We start from the raw sequence: 26331 nt of genomic DNA on the forward strand, positions 1-26331 counted from the left end.
TCTAATGGGCAGATGATGAGTAGTGTAAGATGTCTTGTTATAAAGTGGGTGGCCTGTCCAGAAACAGTGGGACTGGTTTACTCCATTATTATTATAGTGTGTCATATTGGAATTGTTTTTCAGAATTGTGTTTAGTTTTCAAGACAAATGATAATGGCTGCTAAGATGAATGAACTAATGAGTGAGCAGAATGGACTTCGTACCAGGGGAATATGGAACGTGAATTGCAGTTTGCTCCTCGTTTGTTTTCTCTGTGTGACACAGGCTGGCCTCGAGTATACAGCATATACTACCACCTAGGATATGTATACTCATTCAGAAACATTTGCTGTAAAATAAGGCAAAACAATTAGAGTTAATTTGTTATAGGTGGAAAGACATCAAATTAAAGTTGATTCTTAGATAAGTGACTACAAAGGGAATTCTTGGTAACAAGATTAAAGTTTAAGTATAATTTAGTACCTTATATATGAATGATACGGAAGTTGTATTTAATTTGTGTTCCAAAAGTAGGGAAAGAATAAATTATTTTTAAGTTTCAATACTTTAAAATCTTTAAAAGGTAGATTCCTTTTTTTCCCCTATTTGATATTAACCAACTGACCAGGAAATAAAATGCAGAGTATTTTTTGCCTAATGTATTTAAGAAATTAGATTCAGACTTTTCAGGTAATACTTGTGAAATCCATATAATGAAATACTCTCTCTACTCTATAGACTAAGTGACAGTGTTTGTGTAGTACATGTGTGCTGAGTGTGTCTGTGACGGGAGCACGTATGTAGAGGCCCCCCATCATTCTCCACCTCAGTCTTCGAGCTAGAGTTTCTCCCACACTCAGGCTTGCTGCTTTGTCTAGAATGGCTGGCCAGTAAGCCCCCAGGGTTCTCCTTTACACTGTGCACCACATTCAGCTTTTTACCTGGGCACTGGAGTAAAACCTCAGCCTGGAGCAGCAGACATTGTATTGACTGTGATGCCTCTGCACACCTTTGATAGGTTTGGGTTTGTTGTTGGTTTTTTTTTTTTTTTTTTTTGAAGTAAGAATTATGGAAAATAACTATAGAAATTAGTTTTTAATCTTATTAAGGTAGTATGACTGATTAAATAATTAGCATTACCTGGTACTGAGTATGAACCAAGTAGAGTTATAGTTTTACTTGAGACAACTAGTAGTTTTGTATCCTCAGTGAAGGTCTCTGGTCTCGAACACCAGAAATGACAAACCCTCTCCCTTGTTCCACCAAGAAAGTGGTGACGGCTCCCCTGCACCATGTCATTGTTCTTTTCTATTTAGTGCACTAGAAACTTGAAGCTCATTGGGAAGGCTTTCTTATGTTTTTCTGACTTAAATTTTTTGGATACATTTATTTTTAGTCATAAAAAATTAACAAAATGCTGAAATTTGTGCTTGTTGCTACAGATTGAAACTCTATAGAAAGAAAACCTACTTTTAGAAAAGCTCATAAAAGCAGAGTAGCATTTTATGCTGTAAATGTTAAGGAATCTTAAAATACATTAGTGAAAAAGAACCACTCCTTGTTTGTATTCTGTGGGTTTGGAAGGAGCCTGCACTTCAGCACTCTGAAGTCATTAGCTACCTACAATTAGGACTTTTAAGTCAGATATAATGCTTTGAGCTTAGCTGCTTTGGGGGGTATCTTTGAGTATGTTGATTTAAAAGTGGGTGCTTCCTTCCTATTATACATGTTGCAAGCTTATAGTATTAGGTGAAAACAGTTTTTATGTACTATTTTACATTGCCCTGTGTTGGATTTGTTCATTCTGTTCTTCCCACTTGTACCTGTGTGCTACATCTTAGAAAGTATCTTCTCTTCACATTAAAGGAGTTTGAGCCAAGTCTTATATTTTGAAATTGTAAAAATTGAAATAAATAAACACACATACATTGTTTTCAGATGTATAAATTTCTATTCTCCCATAAAATTGGGTCTCATAAATCTAAAGGTAACTCTCAGCTATCTGTTCAGCTTAGCTGGGTCTGGTTGTACTGGTGTGTTTCTTTTGGGCAGACTTTTGGTATTTTCAAGAGTTTTACATTTTAGTCCAGGCTGGCCTGAAGCTCACTATGTATGTGCAGCCTGGCCTTGAAACCACACTGATCTTTATGCCTCAGGCTCCAGAGTGCTGGGGTTACAGACCACCAAGCCCGGCTTGTGGCTGATCTTCAGCTCAGATTAAGCATTTCTAATACCCATTTAGAAACCACATTTCACTACTATGTTAGGAAACATCCATTTTGGTGGTATAAAGAGAAAGAGTATTAATTATTTAGAGAGCCATGTATGCTGTGTTGGTAACTTAAGTAATAAAAGTTGACTGAGTTTTAAAATAAAATTATATAAAGCTAAGTTTTCTTTTTGCAGATGTTTAATGGCTTATCAGTGAATTTGCGCTTTTCCATTTGAATATTCAATTATCAATATAATGTCTATTGAGAGATGATTTTTTTTTCCTTGAAGGTACTAAATTAACATTTTCTTTAAGTCAGTTAATATGTTCTTACTGATACAGCAGCATTAATCTTCAGAAGTATAAGGAACTGAACTACTAGAGAATAGAAATTTGCTACAGGAAATTATCTTTGTTTTAATTTTAACATTGTAACAGTGAGATTTTTTTTCCTATGGCCTTTTGTATTGCTATTATTAATAAATGCAAACTCTCTTGTTTTTATACAGGGTACCAAGTATGGTGTCCTTAGAGGAAACAAAATTGTATACCGGACTGGAACATGGTATGTGAATACTAACTGAAGTAGACCTGTGGAGGTTCTGTTAGCTTTTTTGTAAGGATTAGAATGGAGCCGTTTTGTAGTTATAAATCTTAGATTCTTTGTAGTAAGTAAAATATACTCACCATACAACATTTGTTTTCTTTTTCTCTGAAGACATGTTCATGTTTGTTTCTGAGACAGAATCTCACTATGTAACTGAGGCCAAGCTCATAGAGATCTTCCTGTCTCTGCCTCTGGCTTTAGAAATTATAAAATAAAGAATTGACAATGACTAACAGAAATTGGGTCCATAAATTTCATTGCTTTCTGTGTTCAGAGGTAAGCTAAGTGCAGTTACTTGTGTATGTACAGGTACATGGTCAAAGGACAACTTGCTGGAGTTGTTCTCTTTCTATTGTGTTGGCTCTGGGGTTCAAACTCGGGCTGTCATCAGAAAGACCTTTTCCAGCTAAGCCATCTCACCAGTCATGTTTGATTATTTTAGGATGATACATTAAAGTGAATGAGAACATGGTAGCCTTTATATTCTTGTGATTTTTGTAGCTGTTCATCAACTGAGTTTTAATTCAATTAAATTTTTGATGTGGTGCTGGGGATCACACCTAGAGATATGAGGGGGATAGACCAAGTGTTCTACCACTGAAGAGGACATATCAACTCTTAGATTTGATATTAGTATTTTGTGAAACAACTTGGGATATTGCTCAGTGATAATAAAGCACATACCATGTGCAAGACCCTGGGTTAACTTCCAGCAGTACCTACCAACTTTGTTTTATTATATTAATTTAAAGTTCAGACTATAACTTTAATAGAAAGACAGTAAATATTCTTACTGATGGGTTAATAATAGAATTAGTTACATACATTATTTCTAAGGCATAACTGTTGTATTTGGGTCATCCAATAGTATTTTCGCTCTCCCCTCGCCTACTTTAAAAAGGTATATATTTTTTAATTTTTATATGTATGCATGCTTTCTGCATGTATGTATATGTACCACATTCCAGTGGAGGTCAGAAGAAGGTGTCAGATCCTCTGGAACTGAAGTTAGAGCTGGTCATAAAAAGCCATATAGGTACTGAGAACTGAACCTCCATCCAGTGTAAAAACAGCAAGTACTTTTAACCCCTGAGCCATCTCTTCCCTACCTTTTTGACAAAATATATCACAAATAATTATTTCATTTTGGTGGTTTGAGACCAGTCTCTTGTGGCTCATCTTGACTTCAGCTCCTGATCTTCCTTCCTCTTCTCCCCAAGTGCCGAGATTACAGATATGAATCACCATGCTCAAATATGGTTATTTATTCATTTATGGATTGATTGAAGACAGGGTCTTGCTTTGTTGACCAGTCTAGCCTTGAACCATCTGCTGTTTTACCCTCTGAGGTATTGAAGTTACAGGTGTGTTCTGCGATGCTCTGCTTAAGCTTTAAACATGGAGGTTCTGAGTGTTAGTCTGTGTCATACTCAGCCACTAACTTAGCTATGTTAAAGGCAAAGCCATTTGTCCTCCCCTTTTCCTTTCAGAAGGGTCTTCTGATAATCTGTTGTTAAAAACAAATAAAATTAGGAACTTTCCACATCTAAAATTTCTTCTTATTATTATTTTTTTAAATAGACCTATCCAGAGAAAACCACCGAGAAGTAATTGCTAGTGTCATAAGGAAACTTCTTAGTAAGTATATATGCCTGTAACTTTCCTATATTCCTGCTCTTTAAAATTGTACGCTGTGGCAAGTGTGCTTTTTTTACTTAAAGTTTTTTTTTTTTAATTGAAATAGGGTGAATATATCACACATGCGCACACACGCACGCACACACGCGCACACACACACACACACACACACACACACACATACATACCCTTAAACAGCAGATTGGGGTTTGTATAATAATTTAAGATATTAGCTAAAAGTTTTTTTTCTTCTCCTATTTTAGGCCACATACTTGATAATTCAGAAGATGATACCAAATCATTGTTTCTCATCATAAAGGTAGAAGTGGCTCCATAGTTGTTAATGTGCTTTGGCTTATCTGGTGACTTCTGAATAAATGTTAAACTTCTTTAACACAGATCATCGGAGACCTTCTGCAATTCCAAGGATCTCATAAGCATGAATTTGACTCTCGATGGAAAAGCTTTAACTTAGTAAAGAAATCAATGGAAAATCGGGTCAGTTTTTTCACTTGAAATTCTGAGTTACTATTTTTGAAAAATGTATAATAGTCCTTATTTGAGGATTATTGTTTATAAAGGAAATTTGCCCTCTAAGTAGTAGCTTTTTAGAGTATTGCATGAAACCAACCTCTTCCTTCTCTTCCATTTTGCTGTAGGATTCTTGCTACATAATAATAAAATATATGACTTAAAAATGATTTTTAAAAAAGAGAGAGTAGTGTATGAGGATTATAAGCATAAAACGTATCAAATGAATCTATTTCTTAGGCCCATTGTTTACTTTTAGAATGCTGTCTAGCATGTGTGAGGCCCTAAATTTAAAATAATCTATCAAGTGATAACATCTGTTACTCATGATTATTTATGTATCCATGTAGGGATTTGCTTAGTAGCATTCAGACTATTTAAAAAAAGGAAAAGGATGATTGCCCACAGGTATGAACTGTACGTGAATCTGAGGAAAAACACTTCCTGATTTCGTGATCCAATATGAGAATCAGTATAAGATTCTTTAGACACCTGGAAGGAAAAATACCCCAAAGTTGTTCTGAACATTGTTCTCTAGTGGATGGTGATCAATTAAATCTCTAGATGCCTAGATAGTATCTGTGCTGGACACTGGAGATAGAAGACTATGTGAGCAGGAGTGGGAGCTATGGCAGGCTGTAGAAGAATGCTAGAATGTAAATTAGGTCAGTAGTTTGGTTGTAAAAAATCCTTTGGTTTTGTATCTAGCAGTAGAAAACCAGTAAAAGGAATATGCATTGTAAACATGAGCCACCACACCTAAATTAAAGCTAGGATGTATTTGATTTGAATATAGGAACGAGTATTTACTGAGTATTAGAATGTTCTGTCACATTTAGAATCTAGGCAGAAAAAAGCCTGAATCAAGGTTTTTTAAGATGCAGATAGAAGGGTTTGGAATAAAGATAAAATTGAAGGGCTTTAATGACTAATATAATAAAAGATAACAATTACAAATAATTTTATATTATATGTACTTGTGAGTAGAGGCGTGCCTCTGTGAGAGTGGAGTTCAGAGGACAACTTGCAAAAGTCAGTTGTCACTCCCAGTGTAGGCCCCAGGAACTGTTTGTCAGGTGTGTATGTAGCAGTTAGTTTTGCTCTTCGGTCACTGTTTTTTCCCTGTGTCCATTTTCATGATCTGGGTTGGCTCTTTTGTTGTTGTTATTGGCTTTTTTGTTTGTTTGGTTGGTTAGTTGGTTTTGTTTTGAGACATGGTCAATCTATATAGCCCTGGGTGGCCTGGAACTCAAAGTGTCCACCTCCACCTGAGACTCAAGGTATGTGCTACCATGTCTGGCTCTACCCTATGTTTTGAAGTGATATTCGTTAGAGGATTCAGGAATCCACTGTTGAAGTCACCTAGTGAAAATGTTGAGGTGTTTGCTCTTTGTTTTCCAGCTGCATGGGAAAAAGCAGCACATCAGAGCACTGCTGATTGACAGAGTGATGCTGCAGCATGAGGCAAGTACCTGTGCCCACCTCTCAGGGGCCGCTCTGAGGGTGGTTACTGTCGTATCTCTTACAGTTCAGTGGACTTTATGATTTATGTTCTTTCTTTTTAAAGTTACGAACACTAACTGTTGAGGGTTGTGAGTACAAAAAAATACATCAAGATATGATCAGAGATCTTCTTCGATTATCAACAAGTTCATACAGTCAGGTGAGGTTCTACATTCTCCCATATTTTTATTTTGTTATATGCAAATCTAAATATCCTTGTTTTAACGTATAGCCTAAGTAATCCCTCATATAGGGTCCCCCAGAAGGGAAACAAGAGAACCAACACTAAAATCTAGCACTCCCGCCCCAGTGACATTAGAAATACCTTTCAAGTTTCAAATAGATTGAAATCTTGCTCTAGTGGGCAAAACCATTTATATTTGTAGTGTAATTTCTCCCCCTGTCTTGCATTTTCTGAGACAAGGTTTCTCTCTGTAGCCCTAGCTGTTCTAGAACTCTCTGTAGATCAGCAGGCCTTGTGCAGCTCTGTCTGGCTAATTATTTCCTTTTAGATCCCTGTGTTTTCTTCCAATAGAGTCTTGCTATTTAGCCAGACTAGCCTTGAACAGTGCTGGGATTAGTGACATACATGCCAGTATGTCCAGCTTAGAATGCTTATGTTTTAAGTTTTAGAGATTGTGCTAGTAGAATGTCATTCTCATTCAATTCTATGAACTTTTGGAGGTTAATCTGGAATGGCTGTATAATCTCTTCTGTGTATAATCCTCAGATTTCAGGGAGTTGCTAGCATGTAACGTGTACTCAATTTCTTTATATAGTACAGGATCAAAAGATTATGTCATAGCACATATAACAGAGAAATTACAAGATTGTGTATACCAGTTCCTTCCAATTCGATAATTTCCTATGTGTGCACACTTGATCTTCTTACCAACAGTCACTTAGAGTGTTTGCTGTTTGCTTTCAGATATGATAATAAGTTGTTGCTTATGAATGCCATCCAACTTTCCTCTATCAAAAGGAAATATGTGGTATTTTTATTAGAGTGTGTGTGCTTTCTGTTACTTAGGAAAACATATAAATTATCATCACTTTTGTTTTTATACTTCATTAGACAACTTTTTAAATCCTTGTCAATTTTCCCCAGGTCAGAAACAAAGCTCAGCAAACATTTTTTGCTGCTTTGGGGGCATATAACTTCTGTTGCAGAGATATTATCCCCTTGGTTCTGGAGTTCTTACGGCCTGACAGAAAGGATGTCACACAACAGCAGTTCAAGGTATAAGTTCTGTTTTAACTTTTGCAGTAAACATCCATAGAGCTGTCATTGAAGGTCTTCAGTTAAATTTTTGTTATAGTTGCTTATCATATCTTTTAAAATGTATGTAAGTTGGCAGTATCAAAACATTTCATTTGACTTGTGCTATGGAGAAAATACAGGGTGGGTCCTCTGTGGAAAGCAGCTAAGTTGAAGCAGCATAAGCAATGTAAAAGGAGGACTAGAAACAGGAAGAAATAAGATTATTTTGAGCAACAGATAAAAGTAGGAAAAGAAAGTTGAGAGATTTCAGAGGCGACAGATAAATACAGATTGAGATATTAAGGACAGGTTAGAGTAAGTGCTTGAAGGCTAAATATGAGGGAACTAATGCTGGGCATTTCCATCTCTACACTTCCGGGTAGTATGAGTGGTCACGGGGAGGTGGGCAGGTGGGAGATTCCTCATACCCAAGAGTTTTCTTTCAGATTAGAGGTCAAACAACAAAACTGACTGAGATACCACTAAAGAGAGCTTTCAGGGAGGAAAAAAAGACATCAGTGCCAGCTTTCTGGGGAGAATTAAGATGAGCATTAAGCATGTTCCTTGAAGTTAGTTTGTCAGAAAAAATCAGTAGGCTGTAAGCCAGGCTTTTAATTACTTTTAAAGTAAAGTTTTGTTAGAACAAGCCATTCTTTTATGTAATTTGCACGTCTTCAATCATAGTATTGGAGACAAGTAGATGAGACTTATGCCAAGGGACCAACTATTTCCTTTCTTCCTTCATTTCTGGTAGCCTACTTCCTACCCTAGTGGATATTCTTTCTGGGAGGTCTGTCTCATTTGATTATATATTGGCCAGTTCTGTTAAGAATGCCTTATATGGACAACATTAGAGAGGTTAAGGTTAACAGTGCCTACATGTAGAGCCTGAAGGAGACTGGAATATATTAGGAGGTAACAGTCTGACTTAGGATCTGCTTAGACTGAGTGTTCTGGAAATTTTAAAAAATGTTTTGATACCAATAGAAAATGTATTCGCTTCATCAGAATTATCTTATTACTTTGTCAGTAAAAACTTATAGTTAAGCAGCTGGATTCTTTTAAAGATATTTTTAATTTATTGTTTGACAATTTCACACATGTATACAATGTATCTCTTTATATCCACCCTTCTCCTGAGTATCCAAACTTTTATATATTTAGTAACATGACTTAGCAACTTGGCCTCAGCTGGTATTTGATAAATCATTTCAAACTTTAGGCCCTAAAAATATTCAGTGGTGTATTTCAAAGCCATTGTCATCTCTACAAAAAATAAGAGTAGAGTTTGTGTTTTCACAAATATGCTTACCTTTTTAAATTACTAAATAGTCATTCTTTAAACAAACCCTCTATTAAAATCATTAGAAAAAATAATTAATGGATGCAACTTGATTATACCTCAAATTCATGGTTTTAAAAATAACACATAAAATGTGCGAACCTATTGACAAGTTGTAAGTATAGAAATAATTGCTATAGAAATTTAACTACCATGTTAAACTCAACCATGACTCTTACTTTCTTTGTAAATGGGTTTGTTCTTATAGGGCGCCTTATATTGTCTACTTGGAAATCACAGTGGAGTGTGCCTGGCAAACCTTCATGATTGGGACTGTATCGTGCAGACCTGGCCAGCACTTGTTTCTTCGGGGCTTAGCCAAGCAATGTCCCTGGAAAAGCCATCAATAGTGAGACTGTTTGATGACCTTGCTGAAAAGATTCATAGACAATATGAGACGATCGGCTTGGACTTCACAGTAAGCAAACAGTTCATTTGTTTACTAATAATGTCTTAGTGGAAATTCTGGCTTTTATTTTCCATGTTTTTTTCTTTTTTTTTTTTCCTGTGATAATAGTCTGGCTTGTTGTTATAATTTTTAAAAGGTATTTGCTTTCTCTTTCCATCTAGTGCTCTTTAGTGATCACTATTGTAGATAAAAGTGTGACACCAAGTGGAATGTGTCTGGGAATGAATCAGGTCATGTTTACCAAGAGGCTACTCCAGTTAACATTACTGCATTTACCATTGTCCCATAGATGCCACCATTACTTTATCCTCCTTCTTCTCCTCTCACTTTCCCTTCTCTCAGGTTCCTTCTCCTCTGGTTGGTCTAAAACTTTCTTTGTTTACCAGGCTGGTCTCAAACTCACTCTGCTTCTTGAATGATGGGATTACAGATACGACCTGTCATGGCAAGGTTTTTAAAGAGTTGATTGTATTTTAGGAGGTTAGCTATACTAGCCAAAGTCACAGAAGATTTACCACTAGCTAGATTCATAACTTACAGGGCAGAATATTAAAAAAATTTTTGTATGGATGAGAAAGAAATTTCACGGGTTTTCAAATAAGAGATGGGACATTTAAGCACTTTCTGGAAAGTCAGTGACTAATTCTGTAGTCCATTGTAGCCTCAGACAATCCTCCTGTCTTAGCCTTCGATGTGCTGAAATTATAGCATGAACCACTTTTCTTGAGCATGTAAGATGCTAAATACACACATTCATACTTCCTCAGTGTATTAGGATGGACAGAAGGTGAGGATAGTTGAGTTCTTTCCTCAGGTCATTCTAATGACCAGAATTATAGCTATGGCTCTAAATTTATCCATTGCTCTTTGAAACTGTCCTTATATTAGTATTGGTTTCCCCTGCTTTACCCACATATGGTCTTCTGTAGCCCAGGGCGGCCTTGGGTTCTTAATCCTCCTGCCTTCATCTCCTGCGTTCTCTGATTACAGGCATATACCACCATGTCCAGGTAGATTAATTTTTCAAAAATTAATAATAGTTACTTGAAATGAAATTCCCAAATTATTGGTCATCTGGAAAAAATGGCACAAGGGGAAATGTTCTTGTCACCAAATGTGATGACGTGAGTTTACTCCCTGACCTTAAAGCACAACCATTACATTTGTTAACAGAGCATACAAACATGAGTCCATGTTTGCACATTCCATGGTACATATTGTAGGACTCACTTCTTTCTCCCTACCCATGTCGATATGCTCCTAAGAATTGAACTCAGGTCATCAGGCTTGAGAGCAAGCTTCCCTCTTTCTTTTCATTAAATAGTACACATTGTATTATGTGCCATGACTCTTTTTTCTTTTTAATAAGATTCCAAAGTCATGTGCTGCAATAGCAGAATTACTTCAACAATCAAAGAATCCTTCTATTAGCCAGACACTACTGAGCCCTGAAAAGATTAAAGAAGGACAGAAGCGTCAACAGGATAAGAATGCTGACGCCCTAAGGTAATTGATACATTTTCTAAGACAAAATATTACAGTTAATACATTTTTTTTCTAGCTCTAAAATAAAGATGTAACTTACCACTTACACATTGATTTCTGGGGAAATGCAAAATGTTGGGCTATGATTGTTGTAAAGGGCGTGAATTTGCACTTTGAGGTACAGAGTTTTTTTGTTTTGTTTTTTTTTAAGGCTAACACAGTTTTTGTTGTATCTTTTCCACTCTGAATTCCCTTTTTATTTTTTTTTTAATTTTTTTTAAGTTATTAAGTCCTAAATTCAAGATTAATACATTACTTTATAGCTTTTAAGTAATCTCTTTTTGATTAGATTTGGTATTAGGATATTAGTAAACTTTTCTCTCTCTCTCTCTCTCTCTCTCTCTCTCTCTCTCTCTCTCTCTCTCTCTCTCTCTCTCTCTCTCTCTTTGATTTGGGGAGCCAGAACAAGTCCATGGGGACAAAGTAATACCTTGCTCACTCAGCTTTGGGTTTACAGTGTGACTAGTGCATGATTATGCCTACCTACTGTTTTCGGGAATGCCTTATTTTTTTTTTAATCAGAATATTACCTAGTCTGGTCTTAACTCATGGGCTTAAGAGCTCTTCCTACCTTCGTATCCCAATGAATCAGTTATGAATATGGGAGCTAGCTACAACCTCTAAGCTTGTTTTCTAAAGTATCTTTGTAAATACGAAATTCCCATAGCTGGTTTAATTGATTTCTGATAGCAGCATACTATACAGACAGTGTACTGCTAGCTTTTGATTACAATTTTAATGTTTACTTTGGAACACTCAGAAATAGTTTGCTGGGAATACTTATAATGCTGGTATTTTTGTGCCGAGGCAGAAATATCAGTTGTTCAAGGCTAGCCTGTAGTATGAGACCTTGTCTCAAGAAAAAAAAAAAAATACAACACAAAACCCCTAAGAATATTAAGGGAAAAGAAACAATTAGTAGTTTGTGTTCTTTTCTCAGAGTCTCTTCACTTACTTTTAGTCTGGTCAAATGGGGAGATGTAAGAGGAGAGTGAATTATTTATTATGTTATGTGATGTTTGTCTTAATAGTAAGATCATATTTTATCTGATTTCTTTAAAGGAACTATGAATGTTTGGTAAATACTTTACTAGATGGTGTGGAGCAAAGAAATCTGTAAGTATAGTTTTTTTTTTCCTTTAAAACATGTTTTATAACCATCAAAACATTTGTCTTAACTGCTCTAGTGATTCTGTGCATGGGAAAAGACATGACTATATTAATGGAATAATTTGTGTTAGAAGATAGGGGTGGGGCGTGGATAATTATAGGGGCAGTTTGCTTCAGTAGGCTTGTCTTAATTCTTGAGAGTCTTAAAATTATGTCAAACAGAGTTGTGCAGGGTTTCACACACCTGTGATCCCAGTTCTCAGGAGGCTGAGGCTACAAAGCAAATAAAATGCTTCAGAACAGATTATTGTTTTAAGAGGGTTTTAAGAGGAATCTGATTTGTAAGTACCTTCTCTCATTCTCCCAACCACCAGGCCTTGGAAATTTGAGCATATAGGAATCGGGCTTCTGTCTCTACTCCTAAGGGATGACAGAGTGTTGCCTCTTCGTGCCATACGTTTTTTTGTTGAAAATCTCAACCATGATGCAATCGTTGTCCGGAAGGTACATACTTGATTTATTTTGGTTACTGTGTTGGGTTTGAGAATATTTACCTCAGCAGACTCTTCATAGACAACATATATCCTAATCAGTACCTTGAAAGAAATGATTTGGCATCTTCTTCTGTTTGCTCAGAAACAATAAGAATATTTATTTGTTCAACAAATATTGGGATGCGTAATCAAGCATTTTATATATTTAATGCTATAACTATAACAGAATAAACTTACAGACTAATAGGAAAGTTTGATTTTTAAAAATTCAGAAATCTATTTTGCAAGCAAAGGGGCAAATCTAAGGGTTCAATTTTTTGTCTTTGCTCTAAAAATGTTACAAACAATCTTGAAAAAGGATTCTGACTTTGTCCACTTCTGGAAGAAGACCAATCAAAGGCCCAAAGGCCAACACAAATTGAATGAGCTGCTGTTGACCTAACAGAGGAAGGCAGTTGTTTCAGGGAAAAGAGCACAAAGGTGGACTTGGTAGCAGATTCCTGGTCGGATGTTTATGCTCTTCCCACCAGTGCCACACACACACACACACACACACACACACACACACCAGCAGATTCCTGGTCGGATGTTTATGCTCTTCCCACCAGTGCCACACACACACACACACACACACACACACACACACACACACCTGCAGCATACATGTGGAGGTCAAAGGATAATTCTTGTACATAGGTCTCCACGTCCACTGATGGATTGGAGGTTCAGATGGAACTCAGTTCACTGAGCTTTTGAAGCAAGTATTTGTACTTGCTGAGCCATCACACAGAGCCTAAACCTTTCACGCGTAATTTTTTGGTTAATTTTTCCAGTTTCTCCAATAACCTCTCACCTGGTATTCCCCTTTCCACTTTCAGATCTTCTGTTTTTCCACTCTCTCTTTCCCATTTCCTTAGATCCTTTTCCTCTCTTCTGTCCCCTTTCTAGCAGCATTACTTCTATATACTCACGCTCACTATACATTAATAACTTGTATATAAATTAGAAGCTGGGATCTGTATAAAAGACAACATGTGTTGCTTGTCTTTCTAAGTTTGGGATACTTTTCTTAATATGATTTTCATTTCCATTTGTGAATGTCATTTTTCCATTTATGATTGAGTAAAATTTTACTTACATGCATAGCACATTCTTATCTGTTTTTATCATATTTGTCTGTGGGTGGACATCTAGGCTGATTCCATTTCCTTGCTCTTTTCAGTAGTGCACCAGTGAACATAAGTGTACAGTCTTTGATAGACTGCAGAGTCCTTTGGGGGGGCCTCATCTTTGAGAAACTGCTATACTGGTTTCCATAGAGACTGCATGAACCTACACTCCTACCAAGAGTGATTATGGGCTCTTTTTGGAAGGAAGTTTTTTTGTTTGTTTGTTTGTTTGTTTGTTTGTTTGTTTGTTTGTGGGTTTTTTGTTATTGTTGTTTTTCTTTTTCTTTCTTTTTTTTTGAAAGAAATAGAATCAGTTTCTACTATGGTATAGTTTTTATCAAAATGTTGATATATATATACCTGTTAACCTGTTTGTAGATGGCTATCTCAGCTGTTGCTGGTATTCTCAAGCAGCTAAAGAGAACTCACAAAAAGCTGACCATCAACCCTTATGAAATCAGTAAGTAATACCGAAAGTATCTAGCAATGCATTTACATAACATTTGGAACATGCCCTGTATTCATAGAGGTTAGGAGTGGTACACAGGTAAGAAAAGGTCCAGATTGGGAAGTCAGCTTGAGCTGTGTTAACATAATCCATTGAGTAGGAAGATTAGAAAGGATCTTCTACTTTTCTTACTGTGTTCTTGGGATTTCCCTCCTTTATATTTATTTACTTAATTTTTGTTGTTTTGTTTTTTTGAGACAGGGTTTCTGTGTTTAGCCTGGCTGTCCTGGAACTTACTCTGTAGAACAGGATGGCTCAAACTCAGAGATCCATCCTCCTTTGCCTCCCAAGTGCTGGGATTAAAGGCATGCACTACCTCCCTGAGAGTGTAATATTTTAAGTGTAGATTAGACTGTAGTCCACAGAAAAATGTCTCTTAACAATTTTTCTTTTGATATAAAGGACATGCCTGTGGATAAATGACTAAAGGTCATTTATAACGTAAGGTATGTTGATAAAATTAATGACACAGAATCAATGTTAATTTTAAAAAAATTATTTTGAGAACTGTGTTTTGATATATAAAAGAACATTCTTAGGAAATACTTTTGTATTCTATACTGTGGGGTATAGAAACATTATGAGAGCAATTTTCCATAAAATGATTCCAATAAGTGTGTGTGTAGGAAGAGAGAATGTGTTAAAATATATATAGGGTAATATGTAAAAATATGGGGACTGTAAGTGAAGAAGAATGTAAAAAAATTTATTGGTGTAAGCTTGAAATTAATTCAGAACCAAATGTTTTAACAAATCCTTTTTATTTAGTACATCATATTCTCCTAACAGTTCTCAATCCCAAATCCATCCATCCCATCTTCCCTCAATAGTTCAGTGTAAACTCCATGCCCCTCCTCAAACTGCCCCCTCCCACTCCACCCTTTCTCAGGGCTGAGGTCCAGGGCCTTACTCAAGCCAATTTGTGTGTGTGTGTGTGTGTGTGTGTTTATACCATTACATTCATGTGGAGGTCAAAGTGCAATACTGGGAGTCAGTTTTTTCTCTTAACTGTGTGGGTCAGGGGGTTGAAATCAGGCCACTGGGCTTGTTAACAGGTACCTTTACCTGGTGAGCCATCTAGACAGTAATATGTGGTCTTTTTTAAAGACAATATTAATAAGTGATTTCTTGTTAAGTGTTGCAGGTAGAGCTTGAGAAATAGCTCCGCATTTACCAACATGTGTTATTTTTGTGCCATAACCAAGTTCTATTTCCAACACCCACATCAGGCAGTGCACAATTGCTTGTGAACTAGCTCCAAGGGAATGCTTGTAACTAACCTCAGGCACATGCACATATACAAACATATACACAAATACATATAAATATACCATTTATACAAACACTTTTCAGGGAGTTATAGTCAGAGCATGGTGGTACATATCTTTTACCCCAATACTTGGGAGGCAGAGGCAGGTGGATCTTTGAGTTCTGAGCCATAGGGCTATAAAGTGACACTCCCTTTAAAAAAAAAAAAAAAAAAAATGGGTAGTAGGATTGTGTATTGAATGTTTTGAAAGCTACTAAGTTATTGTTTTCAAATTATTAAATCTGAATACCTTTTCTTTAGGTGGATGCCCTAAACCTACCAAAATTCTTGCTGGTGACAGGCCTGATAACCATTGGTTGCATTATGATAGCAAAAATATACCAAGAACAAAGAAAGAATGGGAGTCAAGTTGCTTTGTTGAAAAAACTCATTGGGGATACTATAACTGGCCAAAGTAAGTCACAGCTCACTCCCACCTTATCATTAGACATTGTTTTTTTCTTTTTTGGTGAACTTTATTTTGTTAGATCCAATTTCTAGGTTCAGGATCACTTTTAAAGGCCTTTTCCTTCTTTCTTCCTACTTGTCCTGTGCTCCTGCCAGTGCTGTGCTTCATTTCTTCGCAGTTGTTACACTACAGCTCGGAGCTTCTGTTAATGCTGTGCTATATGGCTAGGGGAGGCTCTTAACTGCTACAAACTGTGTTTCTATGTGTTAGTAATAACACACTTGTCTATACCAGAAGCTTTTCTCTTGCCTTTGAGTCCTTTAATTTCTTACCAAGGCGTGGAGATCTGTAGACTTTAAAGCAGAGGCTGTTGTCTCATATCCCTATACTTTATTCTAATAAGAAGTTGTTAAAAATACCTCCTAACATTTACTGTTGAAGCTGTATCATTTTCTTCTGTTCATGTTATAAATGAAACTCTTATTGTGTAGGAATATGGTTGTTTATGCTGGTGTGGAAGAGCAGCCTAAACTTGGCAGAAGCAGGGACGATATGACAGAGGTAAGCATTCATTCCATTGTGGTTTTAATTGGATCTTGACTGCTGATTTAGCTTTATCTTAGTCAAGTCTTTTTTAAATGTATACTACTGTTTCATCACTAGGTGCTAATTGACACCACTATTAACATTTCCAGGGTTGCCCTTACATTACTAGTGAATTCAACATTCCACTGAGTACTGCTAGCTACTTGTGTTATTTCTGGATGATTCCAAGCTCTTGAGCAAACATAATGGCCAATTTAGGTTTCCATGGCTTCTTAGGAAACAGGTGTTAATTTTTTTTAAGTTTTTTTAAATGTTTTTTAATCATGTGTATCTGTATATGGGTGTGTGCATGTGGGTGTAGATGGTCACGAGCTATCTGCATTGGGTGATGGGAACAAATTCAGGCCTTCGGGAAGAACAGTGCCATTCTTACCACTGAGCCATCTCCCCAGTGCAGATAACTAGATTTTAAAGACAAATATTTTTAGTTAAGTCAGGTATGGTAGAGAATGAGTGTAACTTCTGCACTCAAGGCTTTTAAGGGAAGACTGGCATGAGTTCAAGGCCAGTCTGAACTGTAGAACAAGACTGTCCCTAATCATTTAAACAAAAGGAAAGGAAAAAAAGTCCACAAAAAATGATACAAAAATTTCTTCTTCATTGAATATACTTCATCATCATTTGTCAAAGTTAATTAGCTTTAAAAAGCCAAGTTGGGTTGGGACTCTACAAGAAGACCTACAAGTCAACCAACCTGGACCCTTGGAGCTCCCAGAGACTTAACCACCAACGAGAGAACATACACTGGATAGACCTGCACGTATGTAACAGACGTGCAGCCTGGTCTTCATGCAGGTCCCCCAACAACTGGAACAGGGCTGTCTCTGACTGTTGCCTACCTGTTTCCCTAACTGGGCTGCCTTGTCCAGCCTCAGTGGGAGATGATGTGCCTAGTCCTGCAATGACTTGATGTTCCAGGGTGGGTTGGTACCCAGAAGAGGCTGGGGGCCTAGAGGAGGGAGGGCTTTGATTGGGAATGTAAGGTGAATAAATTAATTAATGAGTGGGGGACTAAGTTTTTTTCAAGTTCATGTTTAAATGTCTTGATTCTCACCAACCTTTCTTTGAAGGTTGGTGTTATACAGAGATGGAAATGGTTTGCTAGAATTTGGTTTACTGTTAGAAGGTTTTTACAAATTGCACACAGCTAGCAAAAGTGTTATCCCTCACTACTAAACAGAACATTTTTTTGGTTTTAATTCATGTTATGAAAAATGACATCTGAATCTGGGGACGTAAAGGGAAAAACTTAAAGATTTTTAGGATGGCATTTTAGTTTTGTGTCTAGTTGCATTTACTAGTTTGGTTACAGAAAGTACTTGTGGTTTCTGTGGGTATTAAATCCTCTAGAACAAAACTGTACTTATGAGTGTTGTACTCTTAAGTAGGTTTTCAAACCTTGATTATTGTTTTTTTTTTCAACTTTATAGGCAGAACAGATTATATATGATCGTTTTTCTGACCCTACGTTTGTTGAACAGTTAATCACATTTCTATCTTTAGAAGACAGAAAAGGAAGAGATAAGTTTAGTCCCCGGCGTTTCTGCCTCTTTAAGGTAATTATGCTTTTTTTTTTTTTTTTTTTAATTTTATAAAAAAGGTGTACCCTTTTCTTAAAATTTAGTGATTACCAGTTTATGGGCTTATAAGTAAACTTGAATTTACCTATTGTCTGCCTTAATCTAAAGTGGTACTGAAATTACATAGTTCATATTGCTGTGGCTTTTTTTTTAAGGCAACCTTTTAAATTATTGATGGTATTATCACTAGAAACAAAAAAAATGTATTTTTATATCAATTTGTGAGCTGAAGAGATGACTCAGTGGTTAAGAGCACTGGCTACTCTTCTAGAAGTTCTGAGCTCAGTTCCCAGCAACCATGGTGGCTCACAACCATCTGTAATGGGATCTGATGCCCCCTTCTGGTGGGTCTAAAGACAGTTACATTGTTCTCCATACATAAAATAAATAAATCTTTAAAAAAAAAAAAAAAACAAAGATAATACTGAATTAACTTTGTCTTTTTTTTTATAGGGTATATTTAGAAATTTTGATGATGCTTTTCTGCCTGTTCTGAAGCCCCATTTAGAACGTTTGGTTGCAGATTCTCATGAAAGTACGCAGAGATGTGTTGCAGAAATTATAGCTGGTTTAATCAGAGGTTCTAAGCATTGGACATTTGAGAAGGTGATGTGATCAATAATTGGAGGGTTTTGTTTGTTTGTCTTGGGGTTTTGTTGGTCATTTATCCAGGACTCATGTAATAACAGGACTTTAAAGGCAGTGGCAGGGCCAGCCTGTGCTATATGAGATCTTGTCTGAAGGAAAGAAAACAAGGTAGCAATCCACATCACATTTGATATTGCTTCCTGAAAAATGACAGGCTCAACTCCGTAAGATGTGCCAAAAATGGAGCTTGGTGATACGGTTTAATTGATAGGCTGTTTATGCAAAAGCCCTCTGTTAGGTCTTCAGACTTATTGACATGGGCTTAAATTCCCAGCATTCTGGAGGTGTAGAGCAAGAAGACTAGAAGGTGAAAGTCACCTTTTATATATAGCAAGTGTGAGGTTAGCGAGGGATACAGGAGATACTGTTTGTTTGTTTTTTGTTTCTGGTTTTGGGTTTGGTTTTTGTTTGTTTGTTTGTTTTTTGTTTCATTTTTGTTTCGTTTTTAAGGAGAAAAGAAATGAAAACCATTGATGTCTGGGAATTGCCACACAAACCATATGTACATCAATGTCATTTAACCAAAAATAGTATTGAACGCATACCATAATACTAAACGTCCAAGACCACAGGAAGGAAAATCCTAATTGTGTCACCAGGCTTTTTATAGGGTAAACCAGGTGTTAAAGTTCAAAGGCAAGCCGTGAAGTGGTAGAACATTTTTGTCTAACTAGACAAAGTATCATCAGCTAACCTGTAATCTGATTGGTCCTGAGTGAGGTAAGGCGGGTGGAGGACAGGTGGGGAACGGGACTTCAGAACGTTGAGACAACAGGGTACACGTGATTCAGCCATAACTTTGGCTTATAATAACATTCTATAGTATAGTGTCAGCTCTGGATAATTACTTCTAGGAAGTAGAGTCTGAGAACCTGAACTTAATTTTACCTTATGAGCAAAATGGAGACTGAATACAAAAATGGCTACAGGTGTGTTAAGAGGAGCAGGTCTTAACACAAACAATAATTTTTCGTGGTCTATAGGTAACATTCAGTTCAGGGAAAAGAGTTAAGGTATATCAGATTTAAATTAAAAAGGAGAAGAAGAAGCTGGAAATATGGCAGAGTAGTTAAGAATGAATACCGTTCAAGTACCCAGTTCAGTACTTAACACCCACATTGGGCAGCTCACATTTGCCTGCTCTAGGGGATCCAGTGCCCTCTTCTGGGATCTGTATACAATTTAATTCCATGTGCCTGTAGATAGTGTTAAAAAAATAAAATCTTTTTGCTGTTGTTTTGTTATTGTTTGTTTTAAAACAAGGCCTTACTATGTAGCTCTTGGTCTGGTATACCAAGCTGTGTTCAAACTCATAGAGATCTGCTGGACTCTGCCTCCTGAGTGCTAGAACTAAAGATGTGTATACTATGACACCCAGGTTTAAAATAAATAAAAACTTAAGAAAAACAAAACCTAGAAACCATGTTTCTCTCAAAATGGAGGTTTATACACAATGACATCCTTGTCATTCCTGTTAGTGGCCTGCTATTGAATTAGCTCTTTACAAAAACACGTTTAAAAAAAAAAATCTATATCTGCTACTTCGTAGCCCAAATACTACCTTCTTATTTGTCCTTTTAAAGCCAAAGTACATGGCTGTGAAGTGTGGTTATTAAGTTTGAAGTTGTTAGAGAAGGATTGTCTCAGTTTTCCCTTGAGATTAATTAAAGTTTGTCTTTTCAAGATCACAGGGTGATTTGTGTGCTTATTGAAGTTTTGAAGCCACAAATATGTTCAGTTCTTGATTATCACAATTGAAGATTTCACCTAAAGTGAATTCCTGTTTCCTTTTGGAGCACCCATGCGTCCAACTTGGTTTCAATGGTGACCTCAATATGCATGAAAATTTTTAAGTTTCCCTTTTGCCCAGTGTGATAGCTTTAGTTTTTGTTTTGTTTTTTTTTTTAAAGAACTCTCTGTAGGAAATATTTTATAAGGAACCATACAAAGTTTCTCCTCTTTTGAATGATATTCTGAGAAAGAAGTTGTATTCTATATACTTTGTATACTACATTCTTTGAATTATAACATAGTAAGATTTTTCACACTTGGGTGGTCTAAGATGTCCTGTCCTATTTGTGTATATTTATAGGAGGAGCTGTTTTCAGAATGAAGTATGCCACTAACTTTCCTGTGTTTTACTTTGAAAAGGTAGAGAAGCTTTGGGAGCTCCTGTGCCCGCTGCTGAGAACAGCACTATCTAACATGACAGTGGAGACATACAGTGACTGGGGAACCTGTATAGCTACATCCTGTGTAAGCACTCTTTCTGCTTGTTTCCCCTGGTGACATTGCTTTCAAAATGTATCAAGTCCTGTGTCCCCTTTGATCTTGACAGTTGGTTCCTGCCTTGCATTTTTGTACATGATTGAAGGTGGTGCTTTTGAGCTTTCATAGCAGCCTTTGAGTGTTTACACATAGTAAAGGCCATGTCATAGCTATACGTGTTGTTAATACCCAGAATGTTCATTGCTCATGTGCTTTTGTTTAAGTTGTTCATTTTGTTAACAGTTTTCTTCCTTTTAATATAAGTAATGATAACTAAATTTGTATTTGACTCCTCAGTTTAGTTTGGCTTACCTTTTGCATACTTACTTGTAATATAACTGGGTCTGATAGAGGTACAGAGTTATGTCTTTTGCCTAATTTATTCCTTTATATTTTCTTTTTTTTTTAAACGACTTTATTTTACAAAGCAAAGATAAATGTACAGATTTTAAACATTTTTTGCTTAAAATTATACATTTTTGTCAGTACTATTTTTTCAGATATTAAAATAATTTTTACATAAAACTATGTGAATATATTTTTTAGTCAGTACTTGATTTTTTCAAGGGCTTGACAGTATGCATTGAAAACCTAATAGTTACAATGAGCGTAAAGTACATGCAAAACAAAATGCAACATGGAAATAGTCAAAGTCTTCTTGTTTTGTAAATATATTATTTTTGTTGTTTTGTTTTCTTTATATCTTGGACTTCATACAGTCTGTGAGTTGTTTCTGGGGGAGTGCAAGCCTCTGGGGTTAGCATCCCAATATCAGTGACTGCATATTATGTCTGTTCTTTTGTGACTGGGTTATCTCACTCAGGATGATATTCTCTAGATGCAGCCATTTTCTTATACTTTATATTTTCAACACAGGAAAGCAGAGATCCCCGGAAGCTACATTGGCTTTTTGAGCTGCTCTTGGAGTCACCATTGAGTGGTGAAGGGGGGTCCTTTGTAGATGCATGGTAAGCAAAAAGAAAACCTGTATAGTCACATCAAAGGTTTTATATTAACTAATGAATAAATGGAAATGACTTAACTAGACATGGTGGTACACACTTGTAGTTTCTGCAGTAGGGGGCTTAGAGAGGAAGATTATGAGTTTTAGGTCAGCCTGGGCTATGTACCGAATTCCAGGCAAACCAGGATTATCCAGCATGCACAAGTTCCAAAATTAACCAAACCAAAGCAAAAGAAAGACAGGAAGTGAATAATGCAAGTGCTAAATTAAAGGATGAATTTCTTTTGGAGGCTGTGGTGCCTTCATTTTGCAAGCAGTGTACCAGTTCCACATAACTCACCCAGCCTTCTGTGCTGCCACAACTTTTGAGGGGATATACTGACTTCTTTGTCATAATTTTATTGTTCATATTTTCTTTTACCAAAACCCCAAAGAAGAGGGCTTAGGATATAGTTTAGTGGTCAAGTATGCTCTGTATCACCACAGAAACAAGTCAGATGTAAAGGAGAGTGTATTTGGCAGTTTGTGACGGTGGAGAAAAGCAGGAGCTATTAAAAATTATAGTAAAGGAATGTTCATTAGTGAGAACACTTAAATTAGTATTCTCAAAACATTAAGTCAGCTACCACTGCAGTGGCTCAGCAATACAGATTTTTGCCTATAAGCGTGACAACTGGAGTGTAATCCCTGGAACCCACATGGTGGCCACATGGTAGAAGGAGACATACATAGACTGGCACACATACAAAAGAAGGCCTACAGTGGGGCTAGTGAGATGGCTGAGCTGGTAAAGGTACTTGTACCAAGCTTGATAAGCTAAGTTTGGTTTTTGGAACTCTCAAGGTTGAAAAGAAAACAGACTTGTTATCTGACCTTCTCCCTCATACTACAGCTTCCATGTGCCCCCAGTCCTACTCCACATGCACACATACTAAATAAATAAATGTTTAAAAGACAGGTCAGTGGATATTCTTTTCAAAAACTTACTAGTAGTAAATATAGTACCACTAAAAATAGATTTAAACATCTTTAATGTAGTAAATGTAAAAAGTGGATAAAATTATAAAAAAGATAGAAAAAGGGATGTGGAAGGCACTCTTCAAGATGTTAGTATTTTGAATTGTAGATGGTATATTTAGTAAGAAGAAGCTATTTGTGGTGATCTAAGAGAAAGCAGGAAAACATTGAAATGGAATACAGGCATTATTTATACTCTCGGCATAGAAAAGCAGTGTGTAACACAATGTCTCTGTCCTTTATTTGTAGCCGACTCTATGTGCTACAAGGCGGCCTTGCCCAGCAAGAATGGAGAGTTCCTGAACTACTGCACAGACTTCTGAAGTACCTGGAACCGAAACTCACCCAGGTTTACAAAAATGTCAGAGAAAGAATAGGGAGGTATGTGTAGTTTTTCTTTTTGGTTTGGAGTCTTGAGTCTTTGTAGTAAGTTTTAATACAAACGGCACATGCTGGTCATATTCCCACTAAGTGTGGTGTTGTCTTTCTCATGTGTTGTTCATTATGTTCTGAAAAATAAGACATTGAATATAAATTAGAGCCACTGTACTCAGAAGCCACAAATGAGCAGCCATCACACTACAGGGTTGCCCCTCAGAATGATATGGCATGTCTTGCACTGGGAGCAATCAGAGACCCTCTCTGGGGGTTATCTTTTGAAAATTTGGTTTGGCTGAGCTGTAACTTTTGAACCTCAGTTTTAATTTTCATGTCAGACTCCCTATTCTTTATTTTATTTAACAGTGTGCTGACCTACATATTCATGATAGATGTTTCTTTGCCAAATACTGCTCCAACAACATCTCCTTGTATCCCTGAGTTTACTGCTCGAGTCCTAGAAAAACTGAAACCTCTCACAGATGTGGATGAAGAAATTCAGAACCATGTTATGGAAGAAAATGGCATTGGTGAAGAAGATGAACGAACTCAGGGCATTAAACTCTTAAAAACCAGTGAGTCTTTAAAAATTGGTAGAAATTCACTTGAAAACAGAGCTCTTTTTAGTTCATTTGGGTGGTTTTCCCAACACACATACAATTTTTCTTATGATGTGTTTTCTGATTTTAATTTTTCCTGTTAGTTTGGGTTTAGGTTTTTTTGTGTGTTTGGTTGGTTGGGTTTTGAGATATTGTCTCACCAAATAGCCATGGGTTTGAAAAGTAATTGACTTTTTTTTTTTTGACTTGTGTTTAACTGTTGACAAATGATGTTTACCATCTTCTTGTGTACTTAATTGATCATTTGTCTACTTTCTCTGGAGATTTTTTTCCCCCTTTGAGACAATGTTTCTCTATGTGGTCCTGGCTATCTTGGAGCCAGGTATGGTTTTGTACTCATAGAAATTCTCTCCCTCTGTTTCCTCAGTGTGCCGTCATACTTGATTTCTCTCCATTTTTTAAAAGATGTATTTATTTATTTAATGTATAATAGTACACTGTAGCTGTCTTCAGACACACCAGAAGGCATCATTGGTTCCCATTACATATGGTTGTGAGCCACCATGAGGTGGCTAGGAGGTGAACTCAGTCTTAACATCTGAATCATCTCTCCAGCCCCTCAGTTTTTTTAAGTCATGTATCTTGTTGATTGTGATTATAGCTGTTTATGTGTTCTGGCTATTATTGCATTATTGAGTAAATAACTTATAAATATTTTCTGCTGTGAATATATGTTCTCTCCTCTCTTTCCTATTCCCTTCCCTATTTTCCAAATATTGGTTTTGTTATTATTGTTTCTTGGTTTTGTTTTGTTTTGATTTTTTTTTTTTTCCAGACAGGATCTTTCTCTGTTGGGCCTCTGCCTCATTGGTGCCATATTTGCTGTTATTTCTGTCTGACTTGAGTTTTTGTTTTTGTTTTTTTCTTTTAATCTTCCTAAAATACACTTGGGCTCATATTTAAGTCCTTAGTCCACCTTGGGTTACTTTGAATATGACTATAAAGTTAGAATCTAGCTTTATTGCTTAGAATGTGGACAGTGACTTTACCCAGCACTGCTTGTTGGAAACTGTTTCCCATTACATTGCTTGGGTGCTCCTGATCAGCACACATTGTGGGGGTTTATTTCTGCATTTTACTGTATTCTATTGGTTTGTGTGCATGCCTTCATATCAGTGCTGCACTGCTGATTTCTTTGGATTTGTAGTAAGTTTTTAAAATCACCAAGTGATAGCTTTTATAACTCTAAGCTACTCTGTGATTAATTTAGCTGTCTCAGAATTCTTGGCTAGTTTGAAATATATTAAAAGTTTTTGGTGGGCTATTCATAATTCATAGGGTTTTTTCCCCCTTCCCTTAGTACCCTCAATTACTTGATTGCTGTGGGTGCTATTAAACTGCTAATGAATTAGTCTGACTTGAGAGACTGTAGCTGTTGGGGACATTGGAATTGCATCATTCTCCATGCTCCCTAACTTAATAGCTTGCCTGATTCTGTGTGTTTATTTCCAAATAGTATTGAAATGGCTTATGGCAAGTGCGGGAAGATCTTTTTCTACAGCAGTCAAAGAGCAGCTTCAGCTTCTGCCTTTGTTCTTTAAGGTAAGTCTGTAAGTTGAAATAAAAAAAATATTTTCCCTCTGGCCATCATTCAGAACCATCATTCAGAACCATCATTCAGCGGTTGATGTGTTGGAACTACAGAGTGAGTTCCTATCTCAAAATCTAAAAGTTTGCATATTTTTTTGATCCTGATATTTTCCTAAGTCACTCTTAAAGCAATCCATATCATTCAAGATAGGGAAACATATTTTCTATATTTTTATGCATTGGTGGAATTTTGATTTCATCTCAAGATAGGTTGTCACAGAAAATTCTTTGGTGATAGTACTTAATGTTGAAAATATGTATGCAGATTTACATATAGTATATAATTACTGTTAACATTTATATATACATATATAAAAAACAATTGTCTTAATGATATATTGCTGTGAAGAGACACCGTGATCATGGCAGCTCTTATAAAAGAAAGCATTGGGGTTTACCTATAGTTTCAGAAGTTTAGTCTGTTATTCTCATGGTAGGGAGCATGACAGCATAGTGGCATACACAATAGCTGAGAGTTCTACTTCTGGGTCTGCAGGAAGGAGAGAGAGCCACTGGGCCTGGCTTGGGCTTCTGAGACCTCAAAACCTATCCTTAGTAATATGTTTCCGCCATAAGCCCGTACCACCTAACCCTAAGTAGTACCACTCTCTGAGAACCAAGCATTCAAATATAT

The 26331-nt window shown here is 36.5% G+C and overlaps 1 protein-coding gene across 1 annotated transcript in view; it reads left to right on the top strand.

Moving 5' to 3' along the window:
• PSME4 (proteasome activator subunit 4) overlaps positions 1–26331 on the top strand; it is a 118833-nt gene that overhangs the window by 68155 nt on the left and 24347 nt on the right. The window contains exons 21-41 of the mRNA XM_080929766.1: positions 2701–2756; positions 4380–4436; positions 4700–4755; positions 4836–4934; positions 6369–6431; positions 6535–6630; positions 7579–7710; positions 9282–9491; positions 10852–10988; positions 12090–12143; positions 12512–12641; positions 14179–14260; positions 15879–16032; positions 16518–16587; positions 18063–18188; positions 18666–18818; positions 21012–21116; positions 22005–22096; positions 23359–23490; positions 23854–24062; positions 25564–25649. Coding sequence (XP_080785892.1) covers positions 2701–2756; positions 4380–4436; positions 4700–4755; positions 4836–4934; positions 6369–6431; positions 6535–6630; positions 7579–7710; positions 9282–9491; positions 10852–10988; positions 12090–12143; positions 12512–12641; positions 14179–14260; positions 15879–16032; positions 16518–16587; positions 18063–18188; positions 18666–18818; positions 21012–21116; positions 22005–22096; positions 23359–23490; positions 23854–24062; positions 25564–25649 — 2299 coding nt within the window. The remainder of the gene's footprint in view (positions 1–2700; positions 2757–4379; positions 4437–4699; positions 4756–4835; positions 4935–6368; positions 6432–6534; positions 6631–7578; positions 7711–9281; positions 9492–10851; positions 10989–12089; positions 12144–12511; positions 12642–14178; positions 14261–15878; positions 16033–16517; positions 16588–18062; positions 18189–18665; positions 18819–21011; positions 21117–22004; positions 22097–23358; positions 23491–23853; positions 24063–25563; positions 25650–26331) is intronic.

Source organism: Micromys minutus (assembly GCF_963924665.1).
Source record: "Micromys minutus genome assembly, chromosome: 1".
In the NCBI taxonomy this organism is placed as follows: Eukaryota; Metazoa; Chordata; class Mammalia; order Rodentia; family Muridae; genus Micromys; species Micromys minutus.